General features: G+C 50.7%; 5 protein-coding genes across 5 annotated transcripts; 2 read left to right on the top strand and 3 right to left on the bottom strand.

The window, feature by feature from the left end:
* Positions 1-297: 297 nt before the first annotated feature.
* Positions 298-3149, bottom strand: M436DRAFT_46386 (ATP-dependent DNA helicase; the record flags this gene model as incomplete). Its single annotated transcript, XM_013572041.1, has 3 exons — positions 298-603; positions 657-2879; positions 2943-3149. 3 exons carry the CDS (start codon positions 3147-3149, stop codon positions 298-300), a joined length of 2736 nt encoding a protein of 911 aa, XP_013427495.1.
* Positions 3150-3511: 362 nt separating this feature from the next.
* On the bottom strand, positions 3512-6224 carry M436DRAFT_26265 (uncharacterized protein; the record flags this gene model as incomplete). Its single annotated transcript, XM_013571917.1, has 5 exons — positions 3512-4344; positions 4389-4533; positions 4585-4845; positions 4900-6034; positions 6100-6224. Coding segments are annotated over 5 exons (2499 nt in total), but the record flags the coding sequence as incomplete, so codon positions are not given.
* Positions 6225-7228: 1004 nt separating this feature from the next.
* Positions 7229-7763, bottom strand: M436DRAFT_81857 (uncharacterized protein; the record flags this gene model as incomplete). The annotated part of the gene is made up of 2 exons (XM_013572335.1): positions 7229-7545; positions 7688-7763. The coding sequence occupies 2 exons, from the start codon at positions 7761-7763 to the stop codon at positions 7229-7231; spliced, it is 393 nt and encodes a 130-aa protein (XP_013427789.1).
* A 500-nt stretch (positions 7764-8263) lies between these two features.
* On the top strand, positions 8264-9108 carry M436DRAFT_72778 (short-chain dehydrogenase; the record flags this gene model as incomplete). Its single annotated transcript, XM_013572261.1, has 2 exons — positions 8264-9000; positions 9057-9108. 2 exons carry the CDS (start codon positions 8264-8266, stop codon positions 9106-9108), a joined length of 789 nt encoding a protein of 262 aa, XP_013427715.1.
* A 674-nt stretch (positions 9109-9782) lies between these two features.
* M436DRAFT_46654 (chitin synthase, class II) lies at positions 9783-12736 on the top strand (the record flags this gene model as incomplete). The annotated part of the gene is made up of 2 exons (XM_013572096.1): positions 9783-11445; positions 11496-12736. The coding sequence occupies 2 exons, from the start codon at positions 9783-9785 to the stop codon at positions 12734-12736; spliced, it is 2904 nt and encodes a 967-aa protein (XP_013427550.1).
* Between the last annotated feature and the right edge of the window lie 183 nt (positions 12737-12919).

The raw sequence follows: 12919 nt of genomic DNA, 5'->3' as shown, positions 1-12919 counted from the left end.
GTCGTGCAAAAACTCTTTTCGGTCTTCATTTGGCACCTTCTGCGAGCAATTCGCCCATGTTGATCACCATACAGTCATCCATGATCGGCTTGTTGCACGAAACAATCAACTTGAGAAGTTCCCAGCAAATGGCAGATCCCAGCCATATGCTTTACTGGACCACGCGACAACAACACCTACATCGCTCTCCATCGTCGCGGAACATTTTCTCGTTAGTCGTACGTTTGTGAATAGCAATATGTATAGACGATCCCGTCTCCTAGCAGTTGGTCCCGTGTTGGTCCTTCACCTGCGTGTTCAACGATACGAGCCGTATGAACCGCGTCCTCTTTTGTACCCGCCTCTGCTGTAGCTGCTTCCATTACTGCTACTTCCTCTCTTGTAGCCACTGCTGTAGCTACTTGTACCTCGACGACTACTCCCTCCACGGCTCGTGCTGTAACGACTACTCCCTCCGCGACCTCTGGGACTACCAGCTGAGCCAGAGTGGCTGGCGCTCCATGTCGTTCTCGAAGTGCTCTTAGCCTTCGGTGGAGTTGGCATCACGTTCAAAGGTCCATGGGCAGCTGTTCTACATGCTGCCTCGAATTCTCGGAGAAGAGTCTGTAGACAGGGTTAGTTTGTTGGAAGATATGTTTATGTCTGATCTGACTTACGCTGAACTCGTGATCGGCCAGCGATCCAAACACTGGACCTTTGTCGAGCTTAAGCTGAGTAATTCTCGGACTCTTGATTCCGAAAGCGACACGCGCCAGAAGTCTTGGATCATCATGGGGGCAAGCAGCTAAGACTTTCTTGACACCTTCCACATTCAGTGGTGGAGTTGGTTTTGGTGTTAAGGTCGCTGCTTCTCCCCAAGCGCAGTAAGTGCAATGCCCGCATGACTTCCTGCCATCCGGTAGGTCCATGCCAAAATGTTGCGCAAGGCCAAGAGCGAGGCAGCTTGTCCCTGTGATGAGACCCACCATCTGGTCAATACGCCCAAGAGCGTCTTTCTCACGCTGGGCCATGTCTGCATACAGGTCGTCGGCTAAAGCCTGAATGTCTTCCTCAGCTGTGGGGAGAGAATTCAGGAGCCGGTAGCGGTTCATGACTCCGGAAGTCTTCAGCATGATGACTCCAGTAGCGTTCCAGCTGTCTAACTTTCTGACGATATCCGCACGCATAAGTCCTTTTCTGGATGCTGCATTCATATCAAAAGTGTAGTTTTTGACGGCCTTGGTCGACATGGAGTAGATGGCTCCAGCTTCCGGTGAATGATCACTGCTTGCTACTACGTTATAGCGACCCTTGTCTTCGAATTGGTAGTTGGTGTATTCTGGTGTGATAGCACGCAAGAGACCGAACCTCAACTCGAGCGCTGCGAAAACGACACCTAGAGGACTAAGACGAATATCGTAAAGAGTTGACAGTTCGCGATGCGCCAACTTAATCACCTCTCCTTCGGTATCTGGTATACGTTCGCGTCCAAACACGTCTTTGAGCATACCTAGTAATGAGTTGCGAGAGGGCAGATCGCCGAGACCGAAGTTCTGGCGCAAGTAGATGTCTGCATGGCAGATGAACATGATGCAATAGCCGGGCTCTCCATCTCTTCCCGCACGACCAATCTGCTGGCTGTACTCTTCAACAGTAGAAGCAAGGTCAAGATGGACCACGTTTCTGATATCTGACTTGTCGATACCCATGCCGAAAGCGATGGTTGCAACCACGATCCTGATCTCATCAGCCATGAAGCTGTCCTGTACAGCCGTCTTCTCTTCAACTTTCATGCCAGCGTGGTAGAAAGCGGCGTTGAATGACTTTGAGCGTAGTACCTTGCACATATCCTCTGCTTGTTGTTGAAGACTGACGTAGACTATGGTACTGCCGGGATGTTCTCTTAGCCACTTGAACAACAGTGGGAGCTTGGCTTCCTGCGAGTCCGTAGCGACCGCTTCCAGTCTAAGGTTGGCACGGTAGGGACTAGTACGGAACTCGTTGCGCTCCAGAATGTTGAATGCGGTACGTACATCCTCAGCGACCTTCGGAGTGGCGGTCGCAGTCAAGCAGATGACTCTCTCAGCCTTGATCTCTTTCGTGAAGCGCTCGACCATCAGGTAGGTTGGACGGAACGAGTGGCCCCATTCGGAGATACAGTGGGCTTCGTCGACAGCGACAAGCCTTACTCCTCCTGGGACGTGCTTCATACTTGCGACAAATGCCTCGTTACTCAATTTTTCAGGGCTTACATACAAAAGACGAAGTTTGCCAGAGTGGATGTCGGCATGAATCTTTTGATGCTGCTCATACGTCTTTGTCGAGTCAGAGCACTCGGCTGCGATGCCTCGTTTTTTCAGAGCATCGGTTTGGTCTTTCATCAAAGCAATGAGGGGCGAAACAACGAGCGTAACACCAGCTCCATATGGGCGTTCGCTAGCGCTCATTTTGTCCATGAGTGGAAAGGCAATTGCCGGGATCTGATAACACAAGGACTTTCCTGCGCCTGTCGGAAAGACAGTCAAAGTGTTCTCGCCTCTCAATATGGACAGTATAGCCTTCTCTTGCTCCCCTCGGAAGGCTGGGTAGCCGAACTTCTCCTTCAACAGCCTGCGGATGAGGGCAACATGTTCAGGCTTGTCTGCGGGTGGTTCGGCGTTGCGTGCTGCTTGCTGCGACGAGGTCCATATCTCTTCAATGCTCGGATCATCTAACACGTCGTCACCAGAGAAATCATCTTCATCTTGGTCTTGTGGGAGAGGACGCTTGAGAGTCGGTGTTGGTGGGACAGCAAAGGATGAGTTGGGGTTGGGAAGGGCTGACTGCGACTGTTGACTCGCACTGACTAGGGCGTCTGCATCGAGTTCATCGAACAAGTCGTCGGATCCGTACTCTGAAGGCTCGCGTGGCAGCGGTGGTACGTATGAAGCTTCAGTCTTGACTGGAACGACAGGGAGTTCGACCTCGTCTTCTGCATGATTCGTGGCAGATGAGTCCGAGTTGGTTTCTATCTTCACAGCAGAGCTTGACGCGTCGACATTAGCTTTGGCTGTGTCGTCTTGCTGTAAGCGAGCTATCAAGTCTTTCTTGAGTTTGATACCAGTACTAGGCAAGTTACGACTCTGCAGCTCTTCTCGTAGGCCTGCTACAGTCAAATTATTGTAGTTCATTCTGGAAGGACGCGTTGGCGATGATGACGTGACGGAGCCGGGAACGACGGGGTTTCAATTCATGATTGGGGTATCGGTGCGATGGTCAGGCGTGTCCAAGAATCATCATTTCGCGACTGCCACCACAAGCGTGACTGCGACGGCGGAAGTGCAGTCGCGACAAGATAGGTATCTTGTCAAGAGTCGCGCCTTCTGGACTCGGACTCAAAAGCATGTGAAAGTGGGGTCTTGGCTCCGATGACGCCCTTCTCCACATCCGGATCAGGAAGGATGTCTGCTGGGGCATGCTGGAGCCATGGGATGCTTCTTAAACAGTGGAAACGCGGTATATATACCTAGATTTATATACTGCGACATAAAGACAGATTGTTCAAAATCCGCCTGACTTTACGACCGCTGCCCCATCTACCTATCTCAGACACCAGTTTCGACCCTTCCACCAGGACTCGTTCTGGCCCGCCGGGCCCACGAATACTTCCTACACCTCGGAGAGTTGGTACCATCGTCCTACCATCTCTCACGAAAGATCGCACTACTTCTGGCTCCAACAGTTGATCTATTGCGATGCTGATGGGCGCTATTTGCGTATCCGAATATCGTCGTTGTATCCGTGAGCCAGCGCTTGTTGACGTTGTCGCGAACGAACCGTATGCCCAGAGAGTCAGTGTTGCGAGCATGACTGCTGATGGTTCGTAAAAGCCGCTAGTATGGAACGCGTGTAGATGACGCAGCAATGCACCTGAGTGTAAAGCGGCGAGTCGAGCTTTGCTCGAATCCTCGTTGACCCACCTACGTATTGCCGCACGTAGGTCAGTCATCTGTGCCGAGCTTATGCTGCTGTCTTCCTTTGTCATTCCATATGCTAGATCGCAGATGGTCTGGAATGGTGAAAATAACACAATCCGTGCCAGATGGATGTGAAGCAGTGTTGGGTGTTCCAAGCCGTTCGCCGCATTCACGACATTGTTGGCGCTCCACTCGAGTATATCAAGCGATCCCGAAGCCGAGTTTCTCCAGCGCGTGTACATGGATGTCTGCTGGGGTATTGGTTGCGATTCTATCTCGACCCTCTCCAGCTCCCAGCATTGGTGGTAAAAGCCGTGGACCAGTATTATGCGGCTGAATTCGCCCATTGTGTTCTGTAGAAACTTTTCGTTTTGTAGCGATTGCAAGCATGATGCAAGTGTTGTGTTCGCTGATTTGTTAGTCACGTTCAATGAGCAAGATATGGCGACGTACAAGGCGAGAACTGAAAGATGTGATGCCATTGCAAGGCCGTCTTCGCTTCCCAAAGTACTTCCTGACATGGAAGAGGCATCCTTCCATCTGCCAGCGAAAGTCTTGGCTGCACTTGAAATTGATAAGCCCACATTGCGTCAAGCATCTGTGAAAAGCGTTAGTACATGTGTACAGAGACCACCTCCAGCACACTTACCCATATTGCATATCCAGTACGTCGACAAGACTCAAGTTGGACCCACCGCTTCCAGAACTCAGACTCTTGGCCTTCTGAAGCATACGTAGTGAAACCAGTTTCCGACATTTTCCATTCAAGCTGACAGAAAGAGATTAGATCGGTCAAGAACTCGTTGTAAGCAGATTCTTGCCAACTCTCTTCTCCACTATATATCTGATTGATGCAGGTTAGTAACTTTGCTTGGCAAAGAGTGATACGATCTATCGTGTCATGAGGATTCTGGGGAACAATCAGTATTGTCGATCTTTAATTCATCAGAGACATACAACATACCAAAGCAGATATTGCTCGGCGCAGGAACTCATCGAAACACAAAGAGTATTCCTCGGACTGTTCGAAGTCCGACATGTGACTTCCTATCGTCACAACAGCCAGGCTAAGGATCCAGTGGCAGCCATCAAGATTCATCGTGGGCTGGTGAAGTATAGGCAGCACAGGATGAAATCTCTCCAGATATAGCTTGACTAGGGCATTCAGAGTCTTTAGCGACGGAAAGTAGCTCGAGCCATACGGTGGTTGATAAGCCGTGAGACCAGTACAGACAGTTATGAAGGACTGTTGTATGCTAAAGTACGTTTGTTCGGACAACATGTTAAAAGTAATGTAGCTGTTGTCTTGGAAGGCTGGTAACACGTCGCCGGACAATGGAAAGCTGAGTCGACGCCTACGACTCAGGTAAGTAGTCGCAGGAATGAAGGACCTGTGAAAAGATCCACGGACGTCTGAACGGTTGAAGACAGGCTCCTCTCTAAGGCTGGCGAGCGTGAGCTGTGAATTAGGACTACTAGAATCCAAAAGGACAGTCTTCGCCCTCATATTGGGTGCGAGTCGAGGTCTTGTTGATAGCTGATCCAGGCTTGCATGACGATCTCTAGGAAATGGAGAACCGTGAGATATCTCGAATGAGGCTTCTGTGCCAGAGTAAGATCCTCCAAACGGCGACAAAGTGGATTGTGGCAAGAGATTTTGAGCATATGCAGAGAACGATTCTGACATGAGAAGAGGGGGCTGAGATGCTACGCCTGGACGTGAATCACAGCTCCATGGATCTGCGATATTGGTGCTGGGTTGCTCCGGATATGGCACAGCTTGGCCAATATATGGCAATGACTGCTCCAACTGACGGGGAAACGCCGTGGACTCGAGTACGGAGGATGAGATGTTATCCGATGTCCCGGGAGTGGATGCATAGTCGGATATAGCAGACGATGGCGAGTCCATGGCCTGTGCTGGGCTGCCAGCACTCGGATATATGCAATCAACATTCTTGGAACTGCACCTCTGGCAGGGTAGGGTCCCGTTGCAGCGGACCTTACTACCTGCACACTCCTTACAAGCTCTTGCTCCTTTAAGCTTCGAGACTCCAGGATCTTTTTGATGTATTAGTTCGTGCCGTTGAAGTGTGTCACTACGCATGAGACATCAGTCAGCCCAACTGATACATCGAGTGTATAAGGCGCACTTTTGACATACAGTCGATTGAAGCCTTTATTGCATGCCGCACATTTGAAAGATCGAGCCTCACCATGACTGTTAGCATGGCGTCTGAGATGCTCAATCCTCCCAAAACTTCGGTGGCATTGAGGGCATTGGAAGGTTGTGTCTTCTCGCTTTCGTCTCTTCCTATCACTAGTAGAGCTTGACGACCCCTCAGGTGCGTCAAGATGCTCTTCTCGGGTCAAATGATTACTCCCAAACATGTTCAAGCAGCAGGTCGATGCAGCTTGACGTTACCCAAAGCCACGATCTTGAGGCGTGCGTCGGGAACACTTCTCGCATTGCAGTGGTGGGACGAGGACCTGGGGCAAGAGCCGGGGTAGATGAAGGTCTATCATCATTGTGTTAATATTAGCCGTATTGTCGTCTCTGCAGAACTGACGTGTGATGAGTTGTGGAGGAAAGTAGCGGGGTGAAGAAGGACGCTCGGTTAAAGAGACCAATTTCTCATATCAGCCGAGCGTGCAAACCATCACCCAGAAGCACATTTAGAACCACACTTGCTAAGGGCGAGATCGTCTGATCGCGAATTGTACCTTATTAACCAACTTGCGAGCCAAACAGGACTCAGAATCCCATTACTTCCGGAAAGAATAACAACCGGCCACATCAGCAGCCTCCCCATGTGCAAAGCTCTAACGCCTATGAGTATAAGAATGCACAATGTTCTCTAAGATTGGATCGTTGCCATTGAGATGCAATATACTTCTAACACTCTAGTCTTGAGGTCACTGTGCCTTCCCATAGCGAGGATGCCGCTGTGGACCTTCGTGGGACGAGCGCCAGTGTTACAAAGTTTAGCACATGAGGAGGAGGCGGGAAGTGGTGAGCAAGATAACGATTGTTATTGTATCTAGTCAAGTAGCGGATGTTAGGAATTGTGGCTCCCGAAGACCTAATCTTTGCATCCATCGCAGTAGCAGCATTCTTGACAAGCTTGGGAGTTCACACGCACGGTGAGAAGATCCTGTTGGCAAGGAAATTTGGCCCGTATCAGAAGTTGGGTAGAGCTAGTCTTCACATCGCCACCAAAAGCTCGACGCAGCGCTGGGACAGACACGGTGTGTCGATTCTATTTCGAACCGAACGAAAGCTCAGCGGCGTACTACGACAGACTGGTCGATATTCTAGGCGTGATGATGAACTTGAGGGCGATCCTGACTTCGATACTCCACAGAAGCATGTGCAAAGCCGAGAGCTTGTCGCTAGATGGCTCACCAGCTATGATCGTGTCGTTACTGTGCGTCAGGATGATCCTTGCGAAATAGTCGACCTTTTTGCCTGGCAGCCAATCCGGCCTTGGTAGAGGTGCGATCTGTACGAGCAGGTCGTGCAGGGTAAGGTTGGACAGACGCTTGTAAGTAGCCTTGGGCATGTCTCGTTGCGGCAGCGGACTAGTAGAAAGAAGAAGCCAGGCATTGACTGAGACAGACGGTCAGAACTGCCATGTTCAGAGCTTTACTTTGGTGTACCAATGATCCTGGTTAGTATTCGGTCGCCATTCCGTAAATCACCTGCTAACGAAGGCGCAGAAGTGGCCGAAATCTTCTCCTAGAAAACGAACATGGACGGGTCGAGTAGCGAGTTACGAGTGTATTCGATTGCGCGAGTTCGACCTTCGGCCTCTGGCTGCGTGACATGTCGGCGCAATGCATCATAGCCGACGCAATTGCATGTCCAGGTGGATCCGCTCATCTTGATGTAGCAATGGAACTTGAAATGGAGAAATAGGATGGTGATGTCGAAAGTAGACCCGGATACGCTGGTCGACATAACTTCTAGTCCTCACCACGTGCTCAAGTCCGTGACCTCGCCCGCTCTCACAGGCGATCACAATGCACAGTCCTTTCCCAAATGTAACAAAGTCCACAGAAAGCCGCTGATAAGGTGACACTCCGTGGATGACACTATTTACTCAAGCCACTGTGCCTTTCTGTACGTGACAGTGCGACATAGGTACCTTCTCACGCGAGAAGGTGGAGCCCGGAGGTGGCTCGTATTTAAACTCGGATGCACGTCATCATGAATTCTGGTGACGATTGAAGTGTCGATTGACTTGGTGAAGGACAAACACATTCTGCAACCGCACAACACAACTCAACCAACACCTCATACTGAGCTTTCCAGACCTCGCAAAAACATGTCGCCTAGATCTTTGGACTTCAACTGTGCCCTGGTAACCGGAGGTGCTGGGGGTATCGGAAGAGCAATCGCCGAATACTTCATTTCGCAAGGGAAGAAGGTCATTATCGTGGGCCGCACAGAGTCCAAGTTACAATCAACAAGCAAAGAGATCGGCTCTGACTACTATGTCTTGGATACTGGAGATATCAAGTCTATCCCCGGCTTCATTCAGAAAGTCACCAAGGACCATCCAGAGCTGGACTGCCTCGTCAACAATGCTGGCGTCCAAAGACCTCTCAATGTGAATGACATGTCGGCTGAAGAGTTCCTCGAGAAAGGCGATGCTGAAATCAACATCAATGTCAGAGGGCCTATGCATCTGGCTGTTGGCTTCCTGTCTCACTTCAAGTCTAAGAAGTCAGCAGTCATCATGAATGTTTCGTCGGTTCTTGGCTTTATTCCGTTCAGCATCATCAACCCAGTTTACAACGGAACCAAGGCTTTCGTGCACTTCAACACGATGAACTTGAGATCGCAGCTGGAGCAGGCGGGATCATCCATCAAGGTCATCGAGATTGCACCACCCTCTGTTGGAACCGACCTGCACAGAGAAAGAGAGGATCCAGACGACAACAAGAAGCACAAGAACGCCAGCGCTTTGTCTGTCGAGGAATTCATGGATGAGCTGAAGAAGGGATGGCAGGAGGACCGCGACTGTATTGGCGCGGGAATGAGCCAAAAAGTGGTCGACAGGTGAGTTCGGGCGTCGCAGCGAGTTGACACTTGGAGGCAAAACTGACTAGTCGCAGATGGTACAGTGAGTTCGGGCCTGACTATACAAAGGCTGAAGGCAAGGCGTGAGGAGGTTGAACAATCAATTGTCAGCCGGAAGGATCGGCGGCCGAAGTGCCGAGCGACTGTTTCCAAGCCAACTACAGTACCCTGCGCGAAACAAACAAAATGGTCGACCATCTCAGGCGTTGACAGCTAGGTATCAAGAGAGACGGTGCGCCTTACCAAGTTTTAATTTTAATCCAGCAATTTTGCTTCGTCATATCTGAGCTTTGCCTGACCGCCGTTTTGATCTTCTGACTTCTGAACTCACAAGCGTCTTTTTCTAGCATGCGCATGGCGTGAGTGGAAGCAGATACAGCTTTACATTCCTCGCCTGTCGCCAATCACTCGCCGCCAACATGGGCTCTCGCTATGGCGATCCGTCCACCTACAGCGACAACGAGGGCACGCCTGGCTCGCGCAATGCGTCAACCATGAGGCTGCTCACCCACATTGATGAAAGCCCGTTTGAAGAGTATGTCCAGCAACCTTCTCAATCCCAGAAGTCGATCCCAGTCGACTCCAAGCCAGAACAAAAGACTCGCGCGAGATTCAGCGTGCCTAGAAAGCAACCGAAAGACCGCAATGCCATCCAAGACCTCCTTGAAGAGGCCCAGACATCACTGTCGACCAATAAGAAAGACTACAAGAACCACAACTTAACAAAGTCATCTAGAGAAGCCGCAGAGGAACTCCCGCCCATGCCCGCTACCTTCGTTCCATACCATCCTTCGCGCCCGCCTTCACGAGCCGTCTCGATCGTCGACGGAGCACCCAACCTCCCACCTCCCTCAGATGCGCCGCCATTCTACTACGACCGCCCTTCGTCCCGCTCTTCCCAACACTCTCCCTCGCGTTCGTGGTCGCCGACACGCACCTCTCTCGACTATACCATCCCGCCCTCATATAACGCCCCATACGAACCCGCCGATATCAATGGCAGTCCGAGACCTGGCTCGCCTTCTAGTAAATATGGCGGCAGCTCGAAAAGACCCCTGCCCCCAGCCCCACTGTTCGCCGGGGTACGCTCGAATTCATCCGATGGCGACAAGGATCTTTCAGACATGACAGCCATACCGATCGGTGACGACGATGATCCCTTCACCGACGACGAGCGCCCGGACCTTCTCAAAACCGACTCGTTCGTTTCTGATTCAAGCTACAACGAAGACGACTATGACGAGAAGGGCAACTATGAGCCTGCTCCAGATGGAAAGCAAGAACGCCGTGGCGCAAGACCTGCAATCATGTCTAGGAAGGAGGTCAAACTCATCAACGGAGAACTGATCCTGGAGTGCAAGATTCCCACCATTTTGTACTCTTTCCTGCCCCGCCGCGATGATATTGAGTTTACTCATATGCGTTACACGGCCGTCACATGCGACCCCAACGAATTTGTCGAGCGTGGCTACAAGCTCCGTCAGCAGATTGGAAACACAACCCGCGAGACCGAGCTGCTTATCTGTATCACCATGTACAACGAGAACGAACTCGACTTCACCCGCACCATGCACGGTGTCATGCGCAATGTCGCCCACTTCTGCAGCAGACAAAAGTCCAGAACTTGGGGCAAAGACGGATGGAAGAAGATTGTCGTATGTATCATTGCTGACGGTCGCAAGAAGGTTCATCCTCGAACACTCGATGCTCTTGCTGCCATGGGCGTGTACCAAGATGGCATTGCGAAGAACTCTGTGAATCAACGCGAAGTCACCGGCCACGTTTACGAGTATACCACACAAGTATCTCTCGATCCCGATCTCAAGTTTAAGGGTGCTGAGAAGGGCATTGTGCCTTGCCAAATGATCTTTTGCATGAAGGAGAAGAACGCGAAGAAGCTCAACAGTCATCGGTGGTTCTTCAACGCGTTCGGACAGGCATTGAAGCCCAACGTCTGCATCTTGCTCGATGTTGGTACGAGACCAGGGGACACTTCGCTGTATCACCTCTGGAAGGCATTTGACAATGATTCGAATGTCGCAGGTGCAGCTGGCGAAATCAAAGCCGGCAAGGGAAAGAACTGGCTTGGCTTGTTCAACCCACTCGTGGCATCTCAAAACTTCGAGTACAAGATGTCCAACATTCTGGACAAGCCGCTTGAATCCGTCTTTGGTTATATCACTGTCCTGCCTGGAGCCTTGAGTGCTTACCGGTTCCACGCCCTCCAAAACGACGAGACTGGACACGGGCCTCTCAGCCAATATTTCAAGGGCGAGACGCTACACGGTCAGGATGCAGACGTTTTCACCGCCAACATGTATCTCGCAGAAGATCGTATCCTCTGTTGGGAATTGGTCGCGAAACGCAATGAATCGTGGGTGCTGAAGTATGTCAGACAAGCCACTGGTGAAACCGATGTACCTGGTAAGCTAGTATTCAAGAATCGAATTTCCGAATTTTGCTGACATGTCCAGACGCCGTTCCAGAGTTCATCTCTCAACGCCGCAGATGGCTGAATGGTGCATTCTTTGCAGCAGTATATTCCCTTCTACACTTCAAGCAGATCTGGTTCACGTCGCATTCACCTATTAGAAAGGCCCTCCTCCACATTGAGTTCATCTATCAGTTTATTCAGCTTACCTTCACATGGTTCTCGCTTGGCAATTTCTACCTGACATTCTACTTTGTTGCTGGTTCTCTCTCGGATCCGAAAATCGACCCTACTGGAGGAAAAGTCAATCTCTGCAAATATGTGTTCACCATTCTGCGATATGCTTGCATTCTGACCATCGCAATGAACTTCATCTTGAGCATGGGCAATCGACCGCAGGGGTCGAAAAAGATGTTCTTCGGCTCGATGATCGTCTACGGAATAATTATGGCTTACACCACCTTTGCTTCTATCTGGATCGTGGTGAAAGAGTTTAGCGGAGGCAAAATGGAGCTTGGTAACAACCTCTTTACCAACTTCATTGTCAGCACTCTCAGCACGATTGGACTTTACTTCCTGATGTCCTTCCTCTATCTGGATCCTTGGCACATGTTTACAAGTTCCGCTCAATACTTTGGCATGCTCCCCAGCTACATCTGCACTCTGCAGATCTTCGCTTTCTGCAATGCGCACGATATCTCCTGGGGCACCAAGGGCGATAATACCGTCAGCACCGACTTGGGTGCTGCTAAAGCCTCAAAGGGCGGCACTGTCGAGCTTGAGATGCCGAGCGAACAGCTCGATATTGATAGTGGATACGACACCGCTCTCCGCAATCTTCGTGATCGCGTCGAAGTTCTTGAACCGCCTCCAAGTGCAGCGCAACAGCAGGAGGACTACTACCGTGGAGTCAGAACGTACATGGTGACGATTTGGATGTCCACTAATGCTATTCTGGCCATGGCTGTCAGCGGAGCATATGGTGAGACCGGTATATCCAACAACGTCTACCTCAAGTTCATCTTGTGGGCCGTCGCTGTTCTAGCCTTGTTCCGTGCCATTGGCTCCTCAACTTTCCTCTTCATCAACGCGGTCCATTCGATCCTGGAAGGCAAGCTGAAGTTTAGCGATCGCAGCTCTACGGGTAGTAAGACTACCTCGAGAAAACGATATGGCTGGCGCAGCAAGATCCCATCCTTCAGCTTCCTCGATGGGAGTGGCACGTGGATCAGCGATAAAGCTGGGGACGCGACTGTGGGAGTGAAACGAATTTTCCGCAAATGATTTGGATGACCTGCAACTTTTGTTCCGACTGTTGGAACAGATGAACGATAGATGGGCGTTGGACTTTTGCGGTGATGATGAACTGGTGGGTTTCACGTTGTAACGCATGTATTATAATGACCTTGTATGTACTTGAGTACATTTTTCTCTTCATTCTTCGGCCTATCGAACTTGAGTGGTTGT

This window comes from Aureobasidium namibiae (genome assembly GCF_000721765.1).
Source record: "Aureobasidium namibiae CBS 147.97 unplaced genomic scaffold scaffold_8, whole genome shotgun sequence".
In the NCBI taxonomy this organism is placed as follows: Eukaryota; Fungi; Ascomycota; class Dothideomycetes; order Dothideales; family Saccotheciaceae; genus Aureobasidium; species Aureobasidium namibiae.
This window is presented reverse-complemented; position numbering and strand designations above follow the sequence as displayed.